The sequence below is a fragment of the Myotis nattereri genome (genome assembly GCF_964212035.1).
Source record: "Myotis nattereri genome assembly, chromosome: 19".
Taxonomy (NCBI): Eukaryota; Metazoa; Chordata; class Mammalia; order Chiroptera; family Vespertilionidae; genus Myotis; species Myotis nattereri.
Genome location: NC_138095.1, coordinates 13,973,065 through 13,998,832, shown reverse-complemented (window position 1 = coordinate 13,998,832; position 25,768 = coordinate 13,973,065). Strand labels below are relative to the sequence as shown.

At 61.0% G+C, this 25,768-nt stretch overlaps 1 protein-coding gene across 2 annotated transcripts; it reads left to right on the top strand.

Annotated features, from left to right (window-relative positions):
• Positions 1–8,832: 8,832 nt before the first annotated feature.
• ARVCF (ARVCF delta catenin family member) lies at positions 8,833–25,698 on the top strand. 2 transcript variants are annotated; one of them, XM_081113927.1, is made up of 18 exons: positions 8,833–8,947; positions 14,042–14,200; positions 14,388–14,914; positions 15,924–16,423; positions 16,980–17,163; positions 18,010–18,127; positions 18,514–18,685; positions 19,290–19,307; positions 20,366–20,437; positions 21,279–21,406; positions 21,867–22,017; positions 22,248–22,446; positions 22,522–22,633; positions 22,736–22,826; positions 23,195–23,248; positions 23,602–23,687; positions 24,291–24,410; positions 24,838–25,698. In XM_081113927.1, the coding sequence occupies exons 1-17, from the start codon at positions 8,927–8,929 to the stop codon at positions 24,396–24,398; spliced, it is 2,700 nt and encodes an 899-aa protein (XP_080970053.1). In that variant the 5' UTR covers positions 8,833–8,926; the 3' UTR covers positions 24,399–24,410; positions 24,838–25,698. The 2 variants fall into 2 exon arrangements, with proteins under 2 accessions (XP_080970053.1, XP_080970054.1); XM_081113928.1 differs by lacking the exon at positions 19,290–19,307 and having other exon boundaries at positions 8,848–8,947.
• The last annotated feature ends 70 nt before the right edge of the window (positions 25,699–25,768 follow it).

Genomic DNA, 25,768 nt, shown 5'->3' with positions numbered 1-25,768 from the left:
CTGACCTGCAATCACCTGGCCACTCCCCAGCCCCACCCCTGGCCCAGGCTCTCAGCTCCTCCGATCTCAGGATCCCTGCGCCCCAGGAATGTCTCTGCCTGGATCTGACCCTGAACGTACTGCATCATGCACCCCCCACCTGCCCCTGCCCAACACACACACACACACACACACACACACACACACACACACACAAACACAGCCCCAGTTCTTCTGGATCACCTGCCAAACGGCCCCCCTACCCAGGTGCTGACCAGTGCTTGACCTATGGCACCCCATAAGTATAGGGCAAGAACCTCTTGGGAAGAACACCCCCAGATTGTCTCCCCGCATGTAGGAGTTGTCTTCCATGTGATCATGGGAGGTGTACTGCTGGGGGTCCAGGGGGTCCAGTCTTAGGGTAGGAGGAGGTCACCGAAGGGCCACCACCCCCTCCACCCTCACCCCCCATGGTGTATGGTCCAATGCAGTAGGAGCACCTCCTCTGCTGGGGAATCTAATTTCCGGGATGAATGCCAGATGGGCTCTGCCAGCTCCCTGAAAATCCTACTGCTTCCCTTGGGCAGGCACTGCCCAAGACCCTGGGGAGCTCAGGTCCCCAGCTTCTTCACCCACTTGGCTGCCAGCTGGGGCGGATGTCTGTTTTTCCCAGTTCTTTCTTAGGGTCTGATGGTAGCAGAAGCTTGTGTTCCTTCCTAGAACATTGGCTCAGGACCAAGGGGCCTGGAGCTGCTGAGGCCAGAGACGAATTCCTTCCCGTCCTTTTTCTGTGGACGCGCTTCGGCACACAGCGGCTTCCGCGCTCATTGCATCTTCTCTCTCAGGCCACAGCCCTTGTTTATGACCTTTACCTACTTTGGGGTTTTGGTTTTTCTATTGATTTATAAGAGCACTTTATAGACAAAGGAGATACTCTACCACAAGGACTTGATCCCAGTGTGTCGATTGGCTTTGGGTTATCTTTATGTCTTTTTCTCCTACTTTCCAGTGTGGGAAATTACAAATGCACGGAAGTAGAGCGACTGGTGTGACGCATCTCCGCGTACCCTCACCAGCTCCCACCGTGACGTCACCGTCTAGAAGTAAAGTCAGTGTCTTTCGCCTGTAACGTTCTCTACATGTGCTACTGTGAATGGTGTCGCTTTTTAAAACAACAACCTATAACCAAAATACAGGGCTTTTATTTTTGATGTACAGAAATGTCTCATTCTCCCAAAATTAAGCTGCTTTGTCTTTGCCTTGGCAGTTTCTTTAAGGTTGAGAACAGCCTCCTCCCGCCCAGGCAGCCCAGGCCCTGCACTGACTATGAGTGACCCAGTGGTCCTGGCTGGGATGGAGGGACAGACAGACGAGAACTCCCCCCTTTCGAACCCCATGCCCCGGCCTCTTGTTCCAACCTTGTCCCCAGCCTTGGCACAGGGTGCGTCCCTGTAGGCTGACCAGAAGCTATCCCTGTGGCTGTCACCACAGCAGGGGGTGACGGTAAAGGTGGTCCCCCCACAAGGCCAGAGGTGTAGGGAGCAATCTCCCTGCTAGCAGTGCTGAGGGGACATGGGGCCCCCTGGCAGAGAGAGCTTCGGCACCACCAGACCTGGGTTCTGCTCTTCTGCTCCTGCTCGCACCCTTCCTCCCCATCCAGATGGGTGGAGAGTGGGGTGGGGAAGGAGGTTCAACCAGTGTTGAGTCCCCTCTCTCCGCTCATGGGGGACAGGGACAGCTGGCGGTAGACTGACAGATGGCCGGTGAGAGGTCAGGATCGGAGCCCAAGCCTCCTGCCTGCCTCCCCCTGCTGGCCTGACCCTTAGGAAATTCCTCTAATTCCTCAACCCAGATTGGACTCAGGCCCCATAATTTGATTTTCTGGAGCAGGGTTTGGCTGTACTCCCTGTGAGCAGGAATGTCTGGGTCAGCAGGAAGACGGCAAATGTGGGCTTAGGCCCTGACTGGTGGCGCTCAGTGGTTAGAGTGTTGGCCTGTGCACCAAGAGGTCGGGGGTTCAATTCCCGGTCAAGGTCACGTATCTGGGTTGTGGTTTGCACGCACCCCACCTCCAGTTGGGAGGCAACTAATCTCCCACTCCCTCCCTCCTTCTTCCTCCTTCCTATCCTCCCTCCCCCCTCCCTCCCTCCCCCTAACCCTTCCAGTTTCTCTAAAAAAGCAATGGGAAAAAAAAGTCCTCTGGTGAGGATTAACAACAACAACAGAAATGTGGGCTTAGGTTTTGGGGGAAGGTTCAGCATCTCCCCCCAGTTCCTCTGATGGTGCCTTCTGTTTCCTGATGGAGTGCAGTGTCTACAGTTGTGCCCCAGAAGGTTTGGGGACAAGGCCCCTCCTCCCAGCGGTGTTTCAGAGCCTCATTCTTGCCCACCTGCCCACTCATTCATCTGCCCAACTGTCCATTTACTCATGCCTCCAGCCAGCCTCCACCCATCCTTTTACCCACTCACCAATTACCCATGTAGCCACCCACCCACCCATCCACTCATTTACCCCCATCCTCTCATACAATGACCTACTTATTCTGCAATCCACCCATCTGTTTACTCGTTCATTCATTTCCCCTTCCATCCAGCCTCTGTACTTCCATCCCTCCACCCACCCACCCGTCCATTCACCTGGGATCACTCCTGGGTGTCCAAGCCTGGACAGGCTTTCCCCAGTCGAGCACCTCCACTCCTGCCCTGAGACAGGCAAGCCTGTCTCTGGACGGCCTGTTTGTTCCTGTCTTCTTGCTACATCACCTCCATGGGCAGGCGGGCGTGTGTGGTGAAAAGACACATGCAAAGGTGGTGCCTGGGGTCAGGGTGGGGATCATGATAGGTCTGCCCTGCAGGTAGTGCAGGGCCCTTCCCAGGTGAATGGCTGTGATGATGTCAGTCAGGGTGGCACCTCCCCGCCTGCCTCCAGAGCCTCCCGGGTCCCTGCAGGAGTGAGTCTAGTAACTACCACTACCCAGGATCGGAGCTCCAACCTAGGGCCAGCTGGGAAAACAGCTGGGAAAGTCTCATGGTTGATGTTAAACATTCATGCCCATTTTGCCTTTCATGTCATTACATATTTATTGTTTTAATATAAAAATAGTGTTTTGAGTTACCATCAGAAAAGCCACCTCTGGGGTGCTAGCCTGGGTCACATGTGCCCACCTGGGACTTAGGGAAGCTACCATGTCAGGAGAGTGGGCCTGTGTCTTCCCCGCTTCCTAGATGTCCCCAGCCAGCAGTCTGCTTCCTGCACATGCCAGGGCTGCTCTTGTGGCCACCAAGGTGACAAGGCTGCAGCCTGCAAGGTTCAGTGCCCTCCCTCACAGGCAGACAGAGAGGTGTACCCTCAGACTGGATCAGGGGGCATGGGCCCCAGACCTGGGGTCTCTGTTCTCCAGTAGGCAGCTGTGGGGCATTCTACCCTCAAGCTGGCTGGCATTTGGGAGTGTCACCTGGGAGACGCACAGCCATTTAGCTCCAACTGAGAGAACTGGGTAATGGAAAGGTCAGTGTGGGGTTTGGCCACCTTCTCACTATAGGCTCAGAATTCTGGGCCTCTGGCCAGCTCCCAGCCGGAGCAAGCGGCCCCCTTCAGATCTGGGGCCTGCCGGAGGGCTCAGGGCAGGGAAGCTGGAGGCTAAGGCTGCCCCTTGCCTGCTGTCCCAGGGTCTGGGAGGAGGGAAAGCCTGAGGTTAGGCAAGAACCCATGTCTCTGCATGAGGAGGGCGGGAAGCCACCTCCTGGCTGTCCCATAGGTCCTGATCATCCCCTCCCAGACACACCTTGCCCTCCTATGTGTGGCCCTGGTCTCAGCTGTGCTGCCTGGGCATGAGGCTCAGCTGAGGCCGCCCAGCCACAATCAAGGCTGGCTGCAGGCTGACCTACTTTGACCTCCATCCTGCCCTGTGCTGCCCTCGAGGGAGAAAGTGCCCATAACACCCACCTGGGCAGCCAGGTTTAGTTGATCTGTGCACAGGGCCTGGTGGCCCCCGTATGTAGGTGTGTCTGTGACCCCTGCACAGGGGGCTGTGTCCATGCCGGGCTTTTTGTCCCTTATCCCCTGCTGACCCACTGACCCCCACCTCCCTGTGAGTGCCAGGACCTCTCCCTGCAGGAGTTCAGTTCATTCTTCCGCCTGTGCTGGCCTCATCACCCCTCCTCCAGGTCACACTGACAGCTTATTTGTGTGACTGGTTCTGGGGAAATGAGAAGCAGCTTCTGGGACCTATGCTGGCTTCTTTTCCTCTCTGGGCCTCAGTTTCCCCAGTTGTCACAGTGGATCGGACTCCGCGGTGTTCTTTAAACTGGAGGTGCACCCACACCCCCACAGGGCTCTGCCCCTGCAGCTGGACCTTCTCACGTGCTGCCCACTGTGCTGTCTCTAAGCTCAGGCCCTACATGAGTGGAGGCAGCCTCAGTGGCCTGTGCGGGTCGGATCAGGAGGATGCCCTGAGCAGCACTGGCTCCGTGGGGCACGCTAAGCGCCTGGCAGTGTGGCCACATGGCCTGCACCCCATGCACTCCTATGCGGCTGGGTGTGAACTCCAAATGCTCCTCTTGCATCTTTTTGCCCATGGAAAGCAAACACACTGAGCAGCCAGGGAGCAAGCGGCGAGGAACAGCGCTGGCTTGTGATTGCAGCTGCCAAGCTCTGCCACTCTCTCCCCATTCCCTGGGACCTGCAAGGGAAGCACTGGACCCGGACCCAGGCAGGCCTGGCTCTCCTGGCACACTGGGCCTGGGTAGCCTGGGCCCCCTACCCTCAACCTCCTCCGGATCCAGTATTCATGGGCCACTTTCAGGCACAGAATCACAACCACACTGTCTGTACTCGGCCTTCACTCGGCCGTGTGGGTAGACATCACCCTGTTCCATCCAGTGTAGCTGTGAGTGGAGGCCAGACCACTGGTCTGAAGGCCAGTGTCACCCCTGTGCCTGCCTAGGTGTCCCAGGAGCACCTGGTGGCTGGGGAGTGACACCTGATGTCCTGCTCACTGGTCCATTGGCTCTTCACACCAGCTGTGTGGCTATGGACAGGTCCCCCAACCTCTCTGGGCCCCAGCATTCACCTCAGTGAGAGGAGCCTAGGCTGGCCCCATAAGATGGGGTGAGTTGACATGTGCTGTGGGCAGCAGAGGGCCTGGGAGGTCTGAGTGCTGGTCACACCAAGCTCTTCTGGCCCTTCCTTCCCAGTGGGCTCTAGGACCCCCATAGTCCATGGTTCTGCTGTGCCTGCCAGGGAGCAGAGCCCCACACCCCACAGGGAAGGAGCCGGCTGCTTCCGGCCAGCCTCAGATTCATGGCTTTTAATTTAGAATTTAATCAATGTGGCTTCTCTCTTGAGGGCTGGATGCTCCAGCGTGGGAGTGAGTTGTGTGATTTGTGAGTGGGGCAGGCAGGGGGCCCATGGTGCCCTCTGCCTCGGCCCTACCTTGACCTTGCTCTGCTTTGCCTGCAGCCAGCAGGCGTCCTGGTCATGGAGGACTGCAACGTGCACTCGGCTGCCAGCATCCTGGCCTCGGTGAAGGAGCAGGAGGCTCGCTTTGAGCGGCTGACACGGGCACTAGAGCAGGAGCGGCGCCATGTTGCCTTGCAGCTGGAGCGTGCCCAGCAGCCTGGTGTGGGCAGTGGTGGCGTGGGCAGTGGGCAACCCCTGCCGATGGCCTGGCAACAGCTGGTCTTGCAGGTAACAGCCCAGTGACTCAGGAAGGGTAAAATGGTCAAGTGGGAAAACAATCAAGGGTTCCTGGTGGGCCGCATGCCAGCATGCAATGGCTTATTGCAAGACCTCCTGGGGTCTCTGGGGGACAGGAGAAAAGTGGGATCCCCAAGGGACTAGAACTCCCAGGTGGGTGTGCAGGGCACCATGCGATAAATGGGCAGGACACAACCTGACCCTCAGAGCAGCACCCTCCTCTTGAGTGAGCCCCCAGAGCCCAGGCAGCTGAACAGGCTCTATTCTGGGCACCCCAGTGGTCAGCATGGGGACATGGAGGGTTTTGCCAGCCCTGGAGTCTCCCTGCCATGGTGTTCTTCATAGCATGCATCGGTGGGTCAGCCCCAGGGGAAGGCTCCAGCAAGGCCTTGGGCTCTGCCTGCCGCCCAGAGGATAACCTGGGGGTTCAGTGTCTCCACTGGCCCCTGATCAGCCCCCAGGAGGTGTGGAACCCTGTCTGCCTTGTGGCCAGACCCTGATAACTCTGCCGTTAGAGGTTCATGGTTAGGAGTCAGGCCGCCTGGACTCTTCCTGCCACCCACTGTGCCCCAGTGCCTAACCTGCAGACTTGTTACCAAAGCACCTTGCTCACGGGATGGTAGGGGCAGGACAAAGAAATGTGGGAGTCCTGGAGTTTGGCAAGATTATTTTGGTTCCCATTATAAACTGAGGCATGGGGTGGGGGACAGGCAGGGTGGAGCTATCCCAGGAACTTAGGGAGAGCTGGGAGTAGGGCCCCTGTGTGGGGATCGCACCCTGCAGGCCTCCCACTGTGCCCCCTCCTCACCACCAGGCTCAGTGGCCTCGGGGGGCAGAGGCCTGAATGTTCCCCTGGGTTCCTCGCAGTGACCCTGGAGGCCCTCCCCGTGGGCTCGTCAGTTTCCTGGGCAGGACAGCAGGGTTGCTCTCCTCAACTTGGTAGCCGGAGCCCCTCCTGATGTTTCCCCAAGCACATGCACAGCCTCCCTTATCTGGTCCTGCTGAGTCCTCCAAAGGTGAAGCCTGTACCCCCAAACTCAAGGAGGAGCAGAACAGCCTAGCTGGGCCACATGGGGATACAACAGCCAATGACCCCAAGGCTGCTCCTCAGGCGCCAGGAGCTCTATCCAGCCCTCCCAGGCCGGAAAAGGCTTGGGCCTTCAGCCCAGAGGGCACCGACAAGGGTTGATGCCCCCGAGGGAAGAGGGAAGATGTTCCCATGGCCTGGAGCTGCCCTGGCTTCCTGAGGGCGATGCAGGGGAGACCTCAGGCCACCACCCCTCTCTGCCCACCACCCCTCCCTAGCCTGCCCTCAATTTTTTCTCTCTTGGGAGGATATGGTTTTCTCAGGCTGAGATGGGAGAGAGTGTGTTCCCAGGGCGGTGGCTAGACTGGCAGGGCTAAGGGGGCTGCTGGGGGAGGTGGGACCACATCTGGCTGTCCAGTCCTAGCAACCTCAATGCCAAGCCTGCTTTCCAGATCCATCTCAGCATGAGGGGGGCCTAGTGACCTACCTGCTGAGCCACAGAGCTACCAGGAGCTGGTCCTCAGGGTCAGAGCTGGGCTCTGCATAGCTTGGGAGCAGGTAGCTGGGCCAGGGGGCTGAGAGGCCAGGGGCTACCCCCACCCCTAGACTGTGTCACAGTCCTGGTTGCCTGCCCTTCATCCTCCAGCAGGAAGAGTCCCCTCCTCCAGACACCTGGCTGGAGCAGGGCTGGCCCTCACCAGTGTGTGTGTGTGTGTGTGTGTGTGTAGGGTGGGTGGAGGGGGAACGGTCATCACTCGGGACCTACCCAGCTTCAGGCTGGGGTAAGCATCCAGGCCAAGTGACCTTAGGGCAGTGGTCTATCCGCCTGCTTCTGCCCCAGCCCTCTTGCTTCTGCTCCACCTAGGGCTGCCATGGATTGATGATATAGGGGCCAGTGGTCAGGTCAACTCACCCCTGTGCCAGTGGTAAAACTGCGGCTCAGAGGGACAGGCAGTGGACACCCAGAGTGCTCGCGCATGCTGGCTGCATGGTCTATGCACATGGCATGTTGTGGAAGAAAAGAGGCCCTGTGGTGGCTCTAAGTGGTGCCTGTGGAAAAACAGGTAGGAGACGGGAGGCCCGGCCTCCTCTCTTTTCTGACACACTGACTCTCCCTGGGCTGGCCCAGCTCTGTGCCTCCCAGAGCCTAGTTAGGTTACCTTGATTATAATGCAAGAGCCACTGGCTTGTTTTTGTGGGAAAGGACCCAAGAGGTGGCCCAGCCCAGCCCAACCCTTCTCTTGTCTACATTTCTTTCCAACAGAGCCAGACTCCCCAGGGTGTGGCTGCACCTTCTCACCAGGCTTCTGGGAGGGGGGCGGGGGGGGGGGTGTATCCTGATTAACCCACAACTCTGAACGCCCCCCCTCCCACCACCACCACTTCCCAGTAGATCAAATACATGGAGGGGAGAGGGTCTGAGGCAACTCAGCCTCAAAAGCTTTCACCCAGGGTCACCCAACAGTTGCCCCTCCTTAGAGGGTGGAGAGATCCGGGCCTGGGCCTTGAGGGAGAAAACCCAAGACAAAGTGGGTCAGTGCAGGTCCCTTTGCCAGGTCTCGGTTGAGCTCTGTGGGGACACTTACTTGGGGGGAGGCCTTTTGGGGATAGGCAGTTGGCCTGGAGCCGGGTCTGAGAGACCGCTGCAGCACTGTCAGGTTAGGAACTACTGTCTTATCGGCCCGCATTTCACAGCAAGGGGAAACCGAGTCGCAGTCAGGATGAGCAGTCCTGCAGGTGAGAGTGGCCTTGCCCTCTGTCCATAGCCACTGGACCCTGCACTGCCAGAACTGTTTCCTCAACTCTACAGGGGGGGACGTGTGAGCTTTTTAATGGGGACAGACCTAAGCCCGGGAAGAGGGACTGGGCTCATCTTGGGGCAGGAAAAAGATCACCTTCGCGGGGAAGTGGGGTACGGGGAGGGATGAGGAGGCCAGACCCGCTCCAGGGGACACCGCCTCCAACCCCCCCCCCACCTCCCCCCCGCCGCCTTGCCCAGGCTGCAGAGCCCCGCCCACCGGTCCCCGCCCCGCCCACCGGCCCCCGCCCCGCCCCGCCTGGGCGCGGCCCCGCCCGATTGGCTGCTCGCCGTGGCCGCCGCCAGGTCCGCCCCCGCGGGGAGCGAGTCCGCGGAGCCCGAGCACCAGCGACCGAGGCTTCGGAGCCGAGCCCGGACCAGCCGCTGCTGCCCCACCTCCGGTCCGCGCCTCCCGAGCCGGCCCAATGCCGGCCGAACTCAGACAGGTTGGAGGGAACTTGGTCCCGGGACCAGCGGCGGAGGGCGGGGCGCCGGCCTTCCCGGGAGGACCCGCTTTTGTCTCTCGAAGCCGGCGGCCGGAGGCGGCTATTGTCTGTGCTCCGGGCCGGCGCATCTGGCCCGGGCGGGGCGGCGGAGTGGGCGCGCCTGCGGTGGCTCTGCCTGGCGCGGGGTCTCCGGGGGCCGGGCGGGGTTGGGGGAGCCCGGGCGGTGCGACCCTGAGCGGGGAGCGGGGCCGGGACTCGGGGGGTGGACCCCGGGCCAGCGCCCAGGACAGGTGCCGACGACAGGGGCGGAGGGCGTAGGCTTCGGGAGCAGCTCCTGTGCAAGAGGGATGCCGAGTCCGGAGGGGGAAGTCCAGCCAGGCCTCCTGTTCCCTCTCCTCCCTTCCCCTCCGTCGCCCCAGCGCGGGTTCAGGCTCCGGGGAGCTGCGAAGGAGATTCCGGAGGGAGATTTAAGGGAAGCCCTGTCTGCGGCGGCAGCGCACGTGAGGGGAGGGGTGGGGACGGCCCTGCCCACGTGCAGAGGCGGGTGGGGTCTCCGAGGAAAACCGGGGCTGTCTGCCTTCCAGCGCCGGGGCTGGGGGAGGCCTGTGTGCAGCCGGCGCTCTTGCCCAGAGTGGGCGGGCCCAGTAATAGGCCCAGAAGCAGGCTGGGTGGAGGACCACCGCAGTGACCCCTTGAGCTGTCTCCCACACAGCTGCCTCCGGGGACAGCCAGCCAGTCTTGGCCTCCTGTGGATCCCTGATGTGGTCCCCAGGGTCTGGCCACTGACTACCCCAGAGATGAGGTGGTCATGGGAGGAGCTGGGGAATTTGGGCCACAGTGTGGCCAATGGATGTGGGCTGGGTTTGGGGAAGTTGGGATGAGTGACAGCCAGCAGCTCTGCTTTCTGTGCCCCACAATCCTGCTCCCCCAGCCTGCTGGGCACCCACTACCTCTTGGCCTCTCTGCCAGTCAGCGTGAGGCTGTGCCCTGGCAGGAGGACTGCTGCTGTGGAGGACTGACCTCCAGTCCGCCAGGGCTGGGCAGAGGCCATGGGCACCAAGGGAGAGAGTGTCTGTGGTGGCTAAGGGTTTGCTCCCTGATGAGAGAGGCCAGCCTGGCTTATCGTTGAGTCCAGCTGGGATGGCCCTGCTGGTGGGAGGGGGCTGTCACTCCTCTACCCCTCTGTTCATTCAGCAGCATCCATCTTACACCCTCTGGGGGCCTGGCCCTGTGGGGGTATGGGAGGCAGGTGTGGGATCCGTGGACAGAGTGGGACACCTGCCCCTTGGTTCATTATTTATGAAACAGACCACGGGTGCTCATCTGACAAGTGCAGGTGGTGCAGGTAGATCCATGCCTCTGGGACCCCAGTCCAGCCTGCCCCCTACCCCCCCATTATAACCTGGCTTGTTTCCTCTGTCCCCTCCCTCAGCCATTCCCAATGCACCCCAGAGGCTATTGTGAACTTTTGCCCAGGTAGTGACCCCTCTGCATTGTCCCACATCTGGCCACAAAGGTGGACTGACACTATTTCCGCCTGTCCCACAGCCTTGACAGCACGGGTCCTTCCTGTTTCTGTGTGAACGGGCCCAGGGCTCAGATGCTGTGCTCAGCTCTGTGCCTGTAGGCATCCTCTTGTGAACATTACCTTTCTGGGGAACTCCAGCCCCCACTTGGAGACCTGGGCCATCCCCTTCCCCATAAGTTCAAGGGAGCTCATGGGAAACCCCAGGTTTGGGCAACGGCCCCTCTCTGGGCCAGAGCTCATGGGCCATGGACCAGGTGGACCATGGATAGGTGTATCACAGGGAGGATTTGGGCCCTGGGGGTGGGTGATGGGAGGCTGGGCAGTGGTTCCAGTGAGAGCTGCAAGGATGAGGCCAGGTCTGGAGAAAGAGTGCCAAGACACAATTGACAGGACTTGACAGGATGTGGGACATGGAGGAGGGCTGGGGTGGTGTGTCCATGCAGGTGCCCATGTCTGGGGTATAGCGGGGTAAGGGGGGAACTGGGGCTGCAGGGCCAGGGGTTGCTGAGGGTGGGCTGGCCTGGGTAGGTGGACATGGGTGGTACATGTGGCCCTAGAGCAGGGCCTCAAGACTAGCCAAGGATCCAGGCCCACTGGTCAGCTGCCTCTGTTGAGCACCAACTGTGTGCTGGTCATTGGCCCATGATCTCAGGTCCCCAACCCAACGATATTGCACAGTCCCAAGCCATGGGTAGTCCTTAGGCTTCTCCCTACCCTAGGCCTCAGTTCGCCCATCTGCTTCCAGCTCTCAGACTCCTATAGTGGAGGCTGGTTGAGGGAGTCTGGCCCATGGTGGAAGACAGGAGGGGATGGGGTTGTGTGCACACCTCTGAGGATGGTGGGCACTGCCCACTGAGTGCTGTTAGAGCACACACACTGATTTACTCAGGCCTATGGGCCAGGCTGGTTCTCGTGCACACGTGTGTCCCTTTCAGAGGGATCAGGTACATGCACATGTGTGTCTAGGTCCCTGTCTGCATGCGTGTGCCCAGGCATAGGTAATGGGGCCAGGCCTTTCCATGATCTCCGGCTGACTCAGGCTCCTGCCTGCCTGCCCGCCTGGGTGAAGTCATCGCCTGTTTTTAGCTCCCTGAGGTCATTTGCCAGCAGGGGCTCTTGGTGCCTCAGGATCGTACAGGGCTGCCTGGACTGGGTGTAGATGGGTGGTGCTGCAGGATTGTCAGGCGCTGTTGGAGGGCCCTGGCTCTCCTGGACACCCCATCTCCTCACCCTCCTGACTTCACTGTGTCAGAACCTCACTACAGGTCGGAATGAAAAGAATAAGCTAGACCACAGAGTAGTATTGAGATCTGAAATGTGCTTCTCCCAATCCCAGCCAGGGAGTAGAGGCTCTTCTATGAAAGTGATAATGTATGCAAATGTATGCAAATTTACTGAGGGGCCATATCCCACTGGCAGTGTTGTGTCCTGGGCAACAGTCCTCATCCCTCATGTCAGGCTTGCTTCTTGCCCCGCCCTGATACTTGCAACCACCAGGGCCAGCCAGACCCGAGACCCCTCCGTGCCTGGCCCTTGGGAACCCAGCAGAGAGAATTCAGTCCCTGCCACACATCTGTTCCTGTACTTGCTAAATACAGATGGGGCACCCAAAGCCCCAGCAGTGACAGGCCATTCCTAAACCTTCTCCTGTTTCAGAACTGTCCTGGCTCCCCAGTGCCCTCCAAGAAGCGCTCAGGCCACCCTGCCTGGCAACCCATCAGCATGTCCCTACTCTGGGCCTCAGTTTACCTCTCTTTCCCGGGGGACAGTGTTCCTCCTTCCTGGCCAGGTCTCCAGTAGGCACTCCCCCTGCATCCCAAGACTGAGAAAGTGACAGTCAAGGCTGTGGCCCACAAGGGGTGAGGTGTGGCTAAAAGGCTTTGCAAAATTGCCTTCTGTGCAAAATGGTCTTCTATAAGGATGCCTGAAATCCCCCCCTTAGCAGTTTGTGAAGTTCTGGGTAGAGCTTTTCCCCTTTGTCAGGACTCAGTTTCCCTTTTATAAAATCACATGTTTTCTCCTGCTTGGGCTACATTCTGTGCCTCTTCCTATGTCACCAGAGCCTGAGGGATGCACCTGTCCTATCATGATAGTTTAGGCCCTTCCCTGGACCCCTGAAGAAGTTACAGGGACCCAGAACCTCAATGCTACAAGCAGTTGGGGGACTCAAGCATTCCTTCAGGACAGGACCCCGACCTGGGAAAATGTCACACCCTGAAGGCACCCTGACTGCCTTTCCCTGCATAACTCCAAGCAAGACTCAGGGACAGGAGCTGAGTAGGGCTCTGATGCCAGACAGACGCAGATGGGAGCTGCTGGTCTTCCCTGGGCCTCAGCTCCATGCCTGTGCAGGTCTTAGGGGCCTGGGGGCCAGGCCAGGGACCCATCCTGTAAAGCATGGGGCCTGGGCTGCAGAGCAGAGCCTGTGCTTCTGTTGGCCCTGGCTGTCCAGGAATGTGCTCCCCATTACCCACCCCCTGTGGCTTGGATTTCAGCCCCTGCCCACCATGGCCAGGTGCTGATCCTGAGACGTGGGTGCTGTGTGTGGAATTCATATGGTCAGAGACTCAGGGGTAGATCTTGGTCCCTGTGCCACACAGCACAGCAGGGGACTAGCCAGTTCTGCTATGGGCTGGTCTGTCCTCTTTGAGCCTCAGTTTCCCCATTGGCCAGAGGGGACAGGGCCTTTGAAGAGCCTCTGTCCAGAGCCATCTTGCCTGGAATTCCACCATGGTCGTCCCCTGCAGGGATGATGGCGGGGAGAGGTTGAGGGTGGGGGGGAGCAGGTTGAGAATGAGCAGGTGTTCAGGAGCAGAGGGCCAAGGTTGGGGAGATCTGGGGTGGTGAACAGGGAGGTGACACTGGTGTTCTTGTCAAGGACAAGCCGGGCCCCCTTGGCCTGAACCCACTCCTTGGCCTGAACCCAGTCTCTGGGCTCTCAGGGTTTTCGTGATGATAGGACTAGGCCTTGCCCACTCAACACCCTAAGAGTGTCTGGGCCGGAAGGAGTGTGAGGTTATTTTGGTCCTCCGAGTGCACAGGGCATTCTGGGAGCTGGGTATTTCTGGTCTGCGAGGGTGTCTGGCTGGCCTTAGGGACGGGGGAGCCTCGGTGTGGCCACAGCGAGTTGGTGAACGCTACTGAAACTGCCGCCTTAAGGCCTCTGTACTCAGCATTTGTGAGGGGGGGCAGGGAGGTGGCCCAGGACACCTGGAGGACATCCAGTGGGTCCTGCCTGGCCTTGGGCCCCCAGGAGCCTGCTGCACTCAGGCCTCACTGCTAAGACACGGGACCTTTTCTGCCAGCTCAGCCCCAGGAGGCCCTGGAATGGGGGCCAGCCTCTGGGGCCCCCCCCTTGGGATGGGGCAACAGGGCAAGGTCAGCCCCTCAGCGTTCAGAGGCAGGCACGTGCTGTCCTCACCAGCTGGGGCTGAAACAGGCCCTCCGGTCAGTGGGTTCCTAGGGCGGGGATGAAGGCATTCCTCGCATCCAGGCCAGCACCTACCTGCACTCCAGGGCAGGGTGAGCGTTGGGTCCTCCCACCGACACCCACACCCCTCACCCAGGAGCAGAGCCCGGGCAGCCAGGTCTCACTGGCCACAATGCCGGAGGCGCCGGACGTGCTGGAGGAGACCGTGACGGTGGAGGAGGACCCCGGCACCCCCACCTCCCACGTGTCCATCGTCATGTCAGAAGATGGCACTACGCGGCGCACGGAGACCAAGGTATGGCTGGGCCCAAGTGCTTGGCAGGTGGGCCGTGGAGCCGCAGTTGTCCCGTGTGTAGAATGGGCGTATGCCCCAGCTTCCTGGAGGCCCCTTGTTCGGGTGGAAGACAGGCCACTCTGGCCCTGTGGGCAGTGTCTGGGCCTCTCAGGCTGCCCAGCCCATTGGCTACCTACTTACTCACCAGGTCACCAAGATGGTCAAGACAGTGACTACACGAACCGTGCGCCAGGTGCCCATGGGCCCAGATGGCCTCCCCCTCCTGGATGGTGGCCCCCCGCTAGGACACTTCGGTGATGGCACCCTGGACCGGCACTTCCTGCTGCGTGGGGGTGGCCCGGCGGCCACGCTCTCTCGAACCTACCTCAGCAGCGGGAGTAGCTTTCCTGACAGCCCTGAGCCCCGGGACATCCCCAGCTATGGCAGCCTGTCCCGGGGGCTGGGTGTGCGGCCCCCACGTGGTGGCCCTCTTGGCCCCGGCCCCGGTGATGGCTGCTTCACGCTGCCTGGCCGCCGTGAAGCCTTCACCGAGGGCCCAGAGCCTGTGCCGCCGGCCGGTCGCTCCCAGCCCGAGCGCTTCCAGGCAGAGCCATATGGCTTGGAAGACGACACACGCAGCCTGGCTGCCGATGACGGGGGTGGCCCGGAGCTGGAGGCTGACTATGGCACCGCCACGAGGAGGCGGCCTGATTGTGGGCGGGGCCTTCGCACTAGGTGAGCACCCTGTGCCCTGCCACCACCAACAGGGAGTCTGCCTTCCACTCGCCCACCAGAGAGTACCCCACAGGTAGTCTAGCTGCCCGGGCTAAATGAGTTAGTCACGCACACCTCAGTTTGAATTGGCCTCCATGCTTCTCAAGGACAGCAGCAAGGATAGGCTCTGGGATGGTGGAAGTTGCACTGGGTGCCCTCCCTGCAGGTCTGGGCATGAAAGAAGCTGGTCATAGTGCCCCTGCTCTAGGCAGGTGACCCTGAAGACAGGAACCCAAGAGGCTCAGGGTGTTTCGCTAAGCTTGAAGTCTCAGCCTCTCCCCAGGCCTCATGCACAGATGCAACTGGAACCCTAGAGCCCCACCTCCCCCCAGACCTCAGCGTAACCTCTGGATCTGTTCCCTCTGCCCTCAGCTTCTCTATCTGTAGAATGGGAACATGACCACAACCTGGGTCTGGAGTATGTTGCATGACGATGGGCAAGACACCTGGCTCCTCCTAACCTTAGTCCCTCTCCTGGGAAGTGGGTTTGATGGTAAAAACCCACAAGGACATCTGTGCCCTGGGTGACTGGTAGTCGGTATGCCCCTTAGATGGGTCCACCAGGATGGCCATATACAAAGAAGATCACCTCCCCCCACATCCTGGCACCAGGCAGAGACGGGCCTCATGGGAAGGTGGGACTTCCCAGGCATGGGCAGATATTTCCTAGAAAGGCATTTAACTCAGAATCAGGGGACACTGCCTGGCGATGGGAGTGAGTGAGCCCTATCTGGGAGGGATGCAGCCCTGATGACCATTGGCTGGGGTTGATTCTGTCGTTGGTTCTGAGTCGGTTCTTGCTGGGCTGGAGTATGACTCTCAACACCAGTGCTTGGGGCCAAGTACCAACACTCCAGGCCCAGTCCCACCCTCAGTGCATTCACGTTTCCCTGGAGGTCTGTTGGGGCAGCTCAGGGGTAGGGCGGGCAGCCGCTGACAACGTGTTCGCATGCCCTGTTCGTTTGCACAGGGCCTATGAGGACGTGGCCGATGACGGCGGTGAGCTGGTGGAGGAGAGGCCCCCATTCCCAGCCACAGCAGCACCCCTGGCCCAGCCAGAGCGGGGCAGCCTGGGCAGCCTGGACCGGATGGTGCGGCGCTCGCCCTCTGTCGACAGCGCCCGTAAAGAGCCACGCTGGCGGGACCCTGAGCTGCCCGAGGTACTGGCCATGCTGCGGCACCCCGTGGACCCCGTGAAGGCCAACGCAGCTGCCTACCTGCAGCACCTGTGCTTTGAGAACGAGGGTGTCAAGCGGCGAGTGAGGCAGCTGCGGGGGCTGCCCCTGCTCGTGGCTCTGCTGGACCACCCAAGGGCAGAGGTGCGGCGCCGGGCCTGTGGGGCACTGCGCAACCTCTCCTATGGCCGAGACACTGACAACAAGGCCGCTATCCGGGACTGTGGCGGCGTGCCCGCCCTGGTGCGCCTGCTGCGGGCCGCCCGGGACAATGAGGTTCGAGAGCTCGTCACAGGTGAGTGGCACCTGGCCGGCCCTGCATCCCCTGGGAAGAGACGAGAGTGAGGCTTGGCCCGGGAAAGCACCCCATTTAGTCAGGAGTCCCAACTGCTGGGGGCAGGTGTCAGGCTTAGATGCCATGAAAGGTCCCCGATCTTTACCTCTGACTTTGCTGCCACTGGTGGGGCTGGCACTGGGCCCCTCCCCACCCGGTCCTACTCCCAATGGCAGGGTCACATGACCACCTTTCATTGTGGCCCCAGTCGTAGGCCTACCCACCCGTGTGGCTGGGAAGGGGTGGGGAAGAGAAGGCACCTGCTGTATCCAGCCCCAGGCTCCTTGCTCTTGTCCTAGCCCCTTGGGCCCTCACCCCCTCCTCAGTGGGAGCCAGTGGTAGGTGCCATATGCCCCAGCCAGGAGGAGCATCCAGAGCCTGTAACAGCTTTTGTCACTTCCTACCTTCTGGTCTGAGCTGGGGCATGGTGGACGGTGCGGCAGGTCCTGAGCAGTCGCATGGGAGGCAGGGAGGCAGTGCCCATGGTCAGCACTGGCTGGTCAATGGTGCCCCACAGGCACACTCTGGAACCTGTCATCCTACGAGCCCCTGAAGATGGTCATCATTGACCATGGCCTACAGACACTGACCCACGAGGTCATTGTGCCCCATTCGGGCTGGGAGCGAGAGCCCAATGAGGACTCCAAGCCACGGGATGCCGAGTGGACGACTGTCTTCAAGAACACATCAGGCTGCTTGAGGTGGGGGTGGGGCCGGGCTCAGGCACCCCCTGAGCAGCCGCCCTGGGCTGTTCCTGGTCAAGGAGGCAGGAGCCGGGCACCAGAACCTGCATGCAAACAGCTGTCCTGGGAGAGCCATGTCCTCCCGTCCCAGATAACCTGGAAGACAACTAGCTGCCCGAGTCTTAGGGATCAGCCCCGTCACAGTTCCTGTCCCAGTCCCGAGAATGGGGCCTCATGGGCTTATACTTACGCCCAAGGGCCGCCTCTGGACAAAGTCTGCCACCCTGTTGTGCGGTACCCCATGGCCCTATTCATGCCCAGCTTCGACCCACTCTTCCATCATCATGACACCCAAGGAATGGGGAGCCAGGACCCTCCTCTTCAGTCTGCCTCAGAGGCCTCATCCCACCTCCTGTGACCTCTCCCCCACAACAGGAGGGCCTGCAGAGATCCCACAGGCAGTCCAGTGTCCCCACAGTCCTGACTGTTTATCAAGATAGGGCCCCATCCTATAGGATCCCGACCTTAGGAATAGTAGAGCTGCCATCGGGGCAGGGGGAAGCCAGAATGGTCTGTGCACAGATTCAGGCTTCTGGACCCACCTCTGTCCCTTTCCAGTTCAACTGGGAGTCAGGAAAGCTTCTCCCCCACCCCCACCATGGAGACGCCAGGTTAGGGCTCCCTCCCCCGAAGGAAGGCCAGCCTCACCCCTTCACTGCCGCAGGCTGGTGTCAGCTGCCGATCACCTCAACAGGGCAGTGTTAGTGTCCATTTTGTAGATGGAAACAAGCCCCCAAGGCCAGGTGGGGGCCCGGGGAGTCCCGGTGGGAGCCAGGGGTCACGGAGCTTGTCTTGGCTACCCAGGAACGTGAGCTCAGATGGCGCAGAGGCCCGGCGGCGACTTCGGGAATGTGAAGGGCTGGTGGACGCGCTCCTGCACGCCCTTCAGTCAGCCGTGGGCAGGAAGGACACAGACAACAAGGTGGGCGGGGTGAGACACGGTGGTCCCAGCAGGTCCCAGTCAGGGGCAGACTCAGCCTCCCACAAAGGGTCAGGGAGATGGACCAGAAACGGGGCCCAGGGGGCTTGAAGCATATGGGCGGCACAGAAGGGACAGGCCCGCACGTCTGGGGCAGCACAGGCCACCCCGTAGTGACCATATTGTGCAGTGGGCCTGCCCCAAAGCCCAGATGAGGTCCTACAGGAAGTGGGTGCTCTACCCTTTTCCTCTCTTGGCCCCTGCCTGAGGGTTCTTGCCCGTGTGGGCCCCCTGCCTCAGGCCTCCATGGCTACACCCTCGGCCCTCTCAGAGGCTTAGCATCCCCCATGCCCACCCGGCCGTACCCCATCAGCTCTCTTCTCCCACAGTCGGTGGAGAACTGCGTATGCATCATGCGGAACCTGTCGTACCACGTGCACAAGGAGGTGCCCGGGGCCGACAGGTACCAGGAGGCCGAACCTGGGCCCCTGGGCAGTACTGTGGGCTCCCAGCACCGGAGGCGGGATGATGCTGGTTGCTTTGGTGGCAAGAAGACCAAAGGTGTGTGGATGGGACTGGGTGGGGTACCACTTTAGAACCTTCCCCCTCCCCCCCCCCCCCCGCCGTACCCACAGGCTGAGGCTCTCTATACCCATGGCATTCATGGGAAGTGGGGAAGCAGGGAGCCAAGGTGGGTGGGCCACCCTGGGATACCCATCCAACAGGCCCAGCCTTCACCCCTCTGCACCATGTGGCAGGCCTAGTCCCTTAGCTCTAGGGAGGGTTCTATGGGCCCAAGTTTGGAAAGCGCCGAAGATGATGCCACCTTCTGGCATTGATAGAGCACCTACCTGAAGACCCTGAGAAATCCTGGGGGCAGCACCCCACTCCACCTTCAGGGTGCAGGTTCCAACATCACCCCGGCAGCTGCTGGAATCTGTGGATCACCTTCACCTGTCCCACCTGTGTGGGCCTTTGCTGACCCCTTTGCTGTCCTACTTGTGGGCACTCAACCCCCAAGAGTAATTGGGGTGAGATTCCACATGCCACCTGTTTAACCCAGGGTGTGCAGTGGGAAGTCGAGGCTTCCTGGGAGGGCACAGGGTGGGGGGTGCTGCCCGCTCAGGCTCATCTCCTTTCTCCTGTGCTTCCTCCGGCCGCCCAGAGGACTGGTTCCATCAAGGTGAGTCCCTGTTTGTCCTGCCATGCAGGCCTGGCGGGTGCAGCGGGCACCAAGGAGGCATAGGCCCCTCCCCTTACTGCTCAGGCAGTGGTCTTCGTTACTGCAGGGCTTTCCAGCCTCAAGGTCCTGCCCCACCCCCAGTCCCTTCTCTGGGCAGCCATCTCCATGACAACAGCAGGAATGTCAGCCGTGCACTGATTTGGAGGCTAAGGGGCTGTCCCTCTGTAACCTCAGACTTTGCTCCCCAGGCAGGGCTGGGCCTGGAGCTAGGAGCGGGGCAGAGCTGATGTCCTTAAGGCCTGGGGGTGTCTCTCCAGTGGAATGGGGCATGTGTGGCTCACACAGGGACCACATAAAGGCCCCAGAAGGCCAGGGATGGTGGGGGTCCCAGGTCATCTAAACCAGCGGTTGCCAACCGGTGGTCTGCAGACCACTGGTGGTCCCTGAGGTCCGAGAGGTTGGTGACTGCTTAAACTCAACTCTGCTGCTTTCCAAAGGAGAAACTCCTTCATCTGAGGTGGGGATGATGGCCAGGAGGTGGCGATGCACCCAGAGGTGTACAGGTCGAGGCTGACAGGTGTTAAGTGGAGCTGCTGCAGGGGCTTGGCCTATGAGCAGGGTTTTCCTGGCCAACAGAGCCTGGGACCAGGTCTAGGCCCCGGACGGGCAAGTTTCCCCCTGGGTAGGACTCATTGGCCCCAGCCCTGCCTTGTGTAGCCAGGCATGTCCTGTCCCTGCCAGGCCTCGGCTTCCCTGTGTGCACCTACCCACCACCCAGCCACTGAATCCCTCAGTGCACACACCTGGCAGCCACAAGGAGGCCACTGGGCAGGTCTGCAGTGCAGCTCCCAGCACCTGGTGGGAGCTGAGTCCTGGCTGGGACATCCCTAGGCCCTGCTGCTAACACTGCCCCCCCCCCCCCCCGGCCTCTTGGTGCCTCGTCCTGGACGTGGGGGCGCTTTCTGGGCTCTAGGCAGAAAAGTGCTGTGCCCGGCCCTCGTGACACACACCTTCCCCCCAGAGGGTCCACCTCACCTCCCACTGTTCTTCTGTTCCAGGGAGGAAGGATGGTGACATGGACCGAAACTTTGACACGTTGGACCTGCCTAAGAGAACGGAGGCTGCCAAAGGTGAGTGGGTGGAGGTGGAGTCCAGGCTCGGGACTGTCCAGTAGTAAAGCTTTGTGCCACGAAGGAGGCCTGAAGGGCCTTGCGGATCCAATATGGACACAGCCCACCCTGCAAGCCCAGATGCTCCCAAGCAGAATGGAAGGGACCAGCCACAGGAGATCTGGGGGGGACACCACAGGCTGAGGAATCAGCCCGGGCCAACACCTCAGGGGGCCACGTGTTTGGGGAATTGGAAGCCCAGCGAGGCTGGGGTGGAGGGAGCATGGACATGAGGGCTAGGGAGGGGGTGAGAGGAGAGGGGACAGGGAGGTAATGTCCAGGAACAGGCAGAAGCCCCGGTGTGGGTACAGTAGCCTTGGCAACTGCTCAGCCCCTCATCTGAAACACTGTGGCGAGCGCTGCTGCCAGGCCTGGACCTCTTGGAGGGATGGCCCTGCTGCTAAGGGCATGACCCTGGTAATGGAGCCTCAGTTATATATGGGAGCTGGGCCCTGTTGCTAGGGGAGGTGGGTCTTGTCGCTAGGCCTCACCCTCCAGTTGCACAGCCCCTGTTAGCTACTGGGAGGATGGGTTTTGTTGCTAGGGAGTTTGAGTCCTGTTGCTAGGGGAGAGGCCCTGGTTGCCACCTTCTCTCCACTGGTAGGCCTCCCTGAGCCTCTCGATTCCTCTGTGAGGTGGGACTGCTATTTCTCTGGGGTAGCCATAACATTGTTAAACACTTCCTGACTGCACCACACCCACCCCTGGGTCCCAGCTCAGCCTTGCCCTGGGAGGAGGAGGAGGGAGAGGCGGTGATGTGGGCGGTCTGGGCGACCGTAGGCAGCTGGTGCTCTGTGCCCAGGCTTTGAGTTGCTGTACCAGCCCGAGGTGGTGCGTCTCTACCTCTCACTCCTCACGGAGAGCCGGAACTTCAACACCCTGGAGGCCGCGGCTGGTGCCCTACAGAACCTCAGTGCTGGCAACTGGATGGTGAGAGGCCATGTCTGGCAGGGAGGGGCCAGAGAGGGAATCCCCCTGTCTCTGTTGGTGCCTACTCCTGCCTTTGGCCAGGCAGGGGGAGGGGAGGAGCCTCCCCAAGACCAGGGGTTCTGGGCGCTAGGGCTGTAAGCAGTGTGCCCTGGGTGGTGGGGTGTGGAGGCGTCTGGTGAAGGGAGAGTGGTGCCCTGGGTGGTGGGGTGTGGAGGCATCTGGTGAAGGGAGGGTTGTGCCCTGGGTGGTGGGGTCTTGGAGGCATCTGGTGAAGGGAGAGTTGTGCCCTGGGTGGTGGGGTGTGGAGGCATCTAGTGGAGGCAGAATTGAGCTGCTGTGTAAGGCTTTGTCAGGAGCACAGTCCCGCTGAAGGAGTGGTCAGGGCTCAGGCGGGAGAGTCCATCCTGAGTGGGGTGCTGCTCCGGGTGCTGAGCGTGCTCCGCCTCCTCTGCTGCCACAGTGGGCCACCTACATTCGCGCCACCGTGCGCAAGGAGCGCGGCCTGCCCGTGCTGGTGGAGCTGCTGCAGTCCGAGACCGACAAGGTGGTGCGCGCCGTCGCCATTGCCTTGCGGAACCTTTCGCTGGACCGACGCAACAAGGACCTCATCGGTGAGGACACTGGATGGGAGCCGGGTGGACGGCCCTCGGGGTCCTAACGTAGGGGCCAAAGGCTCCCTGCTGCAGGGGCCTGGCCTGGGCCCCATCACTCTGTCCCAGGCACTGGAGCTGTCTGAGCCTAGCCCCCTGTGCACTGGGAACTGTGGGCTCCTCTCTCCTGAACCCCGCTTCTCCCCACGGGTGGGCAGAGGCGTGTCCTAACACCCGACCCTGCCCCCCAGGGAGCTACGCCATGGCCGAGCTGGTGCGGAACGTGCGCAATGCGCAGGCTCCAGCGCGACCCGGGGCCCGCTTGGAGGAGGACACTGTGGTGGCCGTGCTCAACACCATCCACGAGATCGTGTCCGACAGCCTGGACAATGCACGCTCGCTGCTGCAGGCCCGCGGCGTGCCGGCGCTGGTGGCCCTTGGTGCCTCCAGGTACGCGGGTGGGGACGGGGGAGGGCGGTCCGGGGGTGGGACCGGACATTGACCCCGTCCTGGGCCCGGCCACAGCCAATCGGTGCGAGAGGCGAAGGCTGCGTCCCACGTGCTGCAGACTGTGTGGAGCTACAAGGAGCTGCGTGGTGCCCTGCAGAGGGATGGCTGGACCAAGGCACGCTTCCAGGTGCAGCCTGCACAGCCTTTCCTTTCTCACATTGCCAGGCTGGGTCCCCGGCCGGAGTGCCCCTGACCCCCACCCCTGTCTGTTTTGCTCTCTCCCCTCCAGTCAGCTGCTGCTAATGCCAAGGGGCCCAAGGGAGCACTGAGTCCCGGAGGGTTTGATGACAGCACACTGCCGCTGGTGGACAAGAGCCTGGGTGAGGACGGGCGGGTTGGGGTGTGGGAACCCATCCCCGAGGTGGGGTAGCCTCTCCACACGGCGCATTGATAGTGACAAGGCTGGTGAGGCGTGGAGGAGGGAGGTGGGCGGGCTTACAGGAACATGGCCTCAGGGTGGCCCCTTTCCCTGTCTGCAGCCTTTTACGTCCTCTCCACCACGGTACTCACACTGGTGCCAAGTTGTGGGAAGAGGTTGGCAATGGGCAGTGACCCAGCAAAAGGGTGCAAAGATGTTAGTGATGAAGGGTACCCAGGGTCTCTGAGATCAGCCCAGCCATGGGTGTATCTGCCGTGGCCCCTCGCACTGCTGCTTGCAGCCAGCCAGCCCCTTGCTTGTGCCTTTTAGATGGTGAGAAGCCAGGCAGCCGGGATGTGATCCCCATGGAGGCCCTTGGCCCAGGTGAGTGCAGAGGCAGTGCTGCGTGCTTCCTGTGTGGGGAGGGGGGGCGTGGGCCAGGTGGTTTTGCTGTGTGTGTGTGTGTGTGTGTGTGTGTGTGCGCGTGCATGCGTATGGGGGTGGGGGTGGGGGTCCTGAGCTGCCAAGGGGAAGCAATGAGCCGCTGCAAGGCCTGAGCGGTTGAGGCAGGGGATGGTGAGAGCCGGGAGGAGGAGCTATGGGAAGACCTGTCCTAGGCCTCCAGGATGGTGCTGGGGCAGGGAAGCTGGTGCCCTCTCCAGATGCACCCTGTCCCAGCCAGAGGGAGATCTGCTCCGTGGGGCTTTCCCCTCAGGATCCCCCTTGTGCCCCCACAGATGGATACTCCACGATGGACCAGAGAGAGTGGAGGGCTCGAGGCAGTGCCCCTGCAGGGGAGACCTCTGAGAAGGAACCGTTGAAAGTGAGTGGCTGTGGCAGGTGCCCAGGGAGGCAGCATGAGTAGTGGTTGCCTGGAGAGGGGCTCAGGCGAGATGGGGCCTGGCATCCACCTGGGGTGGGGCTCACCTGTAGGGCAGCTGGGCTGGGAGATTGGGCCCAGGGAGTGGCTTCTCCACCTTGGGAACCTCACATCAGAGTCAGTCTGTGGGTGCAGCTGGTTCGAAGCTCACACTCAGAGAGGGAGGGGGCACATGAGGGGGCACATGACAGGGGGCACAGCCTGGCACAGTGCACAGGACCCCAGGAGTCTGAGCAAGTGTTTCTACCCCCTACTCTGCATGTATGTGTGTGGGCAAGGGCCCATTGTGTTCCCACTTCCAGGGCAGCACCTGCCCCCTGCTCTTTGCCAATCCCCTGGCTTTGGGCACAGGCCTCGTGCATCCACTCGTCACTCTGCACCTGTGTGAGCCACATTAGTAGCCTGGCTCCCCACCCCTTTGGCCCTCCCCTCCTGTGCACCAGCATGGGCCCTGCCCCTCGGACCAGACCAGCGCCCAGAGTCAGCTCTGACTAACCTACTGTGTTCTGCCTCTAACACCCTCCTGCCCTCGCCCATCTGCTGCAGCCTGACCCCAGCAGGAAGGCTCCTCCTCCGGGGCCCAGCAGGCCCGCGGTCAGGCTGGTGGACGCTGTGGGGGACACCAAGCCTCAGCCCGTTGACTCCTGGGTCTAGCTTGCATGCCTGGTACGTTCTCTCCTCTGATTATTTGTTCAACCGTTTCCCGTTCGCTGGGCGGGGGCTTTTTGCATCTCTGCTGGCCGCATGCTCTGTCCTCCCTGCGCGCTCCCTGGTGGGACCCCTCCCCGCTCCACCACCTCGAGCCCAGCCGCCTGAATGCCCATCTTAGGGAAGGACAAGCCAAGTCAGGGCCCTGAGGAGATGGAACCAGAGCAGGGATGGCCCCCCCTACAGCTTGAAACACCCCAAGTGCATGGCCTCTGAAGAACAGCATGTTGGGATTGGCCCTGGTGGTGAGACCCTCAGGGTCGTCCCACAGCTGCTGCCTTTGTATACACCTCCATCTGTCTAGTCTGAGGAGGCAGCCCTCCCCTGCCACCCTGCCACCCTGCCACCCTGCCACCCTGCTCAGCCTTTCCCTCTCCCTCCTCAGGGCCTGGGCCCAGCTTTTCATTCTTAGGAATCTGATCATGGGAAGAAGGGAACTCCAGGGCCAGCCTGCACAGACCCAGCCTCGGAGCTTGGAGCCCCCTGGCGGCAGGGGTCGGCAGTCTGCGCGGGAACCAAGGCTGGACTTTCTGGACACGCCTCCCTTCCCACCCCCTCGCTCCCTCCCTAACTCCCTAGGCAGAGTTAGCTGTTTACTGACATGGTGCTGTGTGCATGGTGCTGTGTGCAAGTGCGAGAGAAGGCTGAGGGGGGCTGCAGGGCAGGGTCCAGGGAGGCAGCAGGAGAGGGGGCCTGGCCTGGCTTTGCTTTGCGGTCGGAAGAATAGGAGGAGAGTGTAGTTGCCCCAGAAGAGCTGGGCAGCTGGCCCTGGGAACAGGCAGCTGGGCAGGGAGGGGGGCTCAGGAGTTTGACTCTGAAGGGTAGAGGGGATCCCCTGGGTTTCCACTCCTGCTCCCCCCCCACCCCCACAGGCCAGCCACTGGGCTGCTCTAAGGGGGCTGACCCCACAGAGAGGATTGGAGACAGTGAGATGGGGGTCAGGCTGTTCTAGCCCCCACCCTGCCCTTGGATGCGTGGAACCCCAGTGCAGTGGGAGCCTCCCTAGGTACACTGGCCCGGGCGCAGCCTCTGCACCGTCTGCCAGAGCCTGGGGCCTGACCCCACCCGGACTGACCCTCCGCAGCAGTGGGGGACTGCTGTTCAGTGCCTGCTGTTTGTGACTTCAAAACAGAAGAAAAACACTGACAAAAAGCATTAAAAACAAAACCAAAATAAGACTGTATTGGTAAACACGTAAATTTTTGTAAGAAAATTTAAAAATTAAAAAAAGCGACCAAGGAACTTCTTTCATGGCTCAGATCTCTCGCCACAAGCTGATTGCTCCTGTTTGTGAGGTGGGGAGTTTGGGGGGGGGG

Excerpts from the sequence above, each read along its gene's own strand:
- ARVCF (XM_081113927.1), top strand. The coding sequence starts at position 8,927 with ATGCCGGCCGAACTCAGACAG. Across the intron at positions 21,407-21,866 it reads TCAGTGCTGGCAACTGGATG|TGGGCCACCTACATTCGCGC; the intron begins GTGAGAGGCCAT and ends CTGCTGCCACAG. Across the intron at positions 22,634-22,735 it reads GGACCAAGGCACGCTTCCAG|TCAGCTGCTGCTAATGCCAA; the intron begins GTGCAGCCTGCA and ends TCTCCCCTCCAG.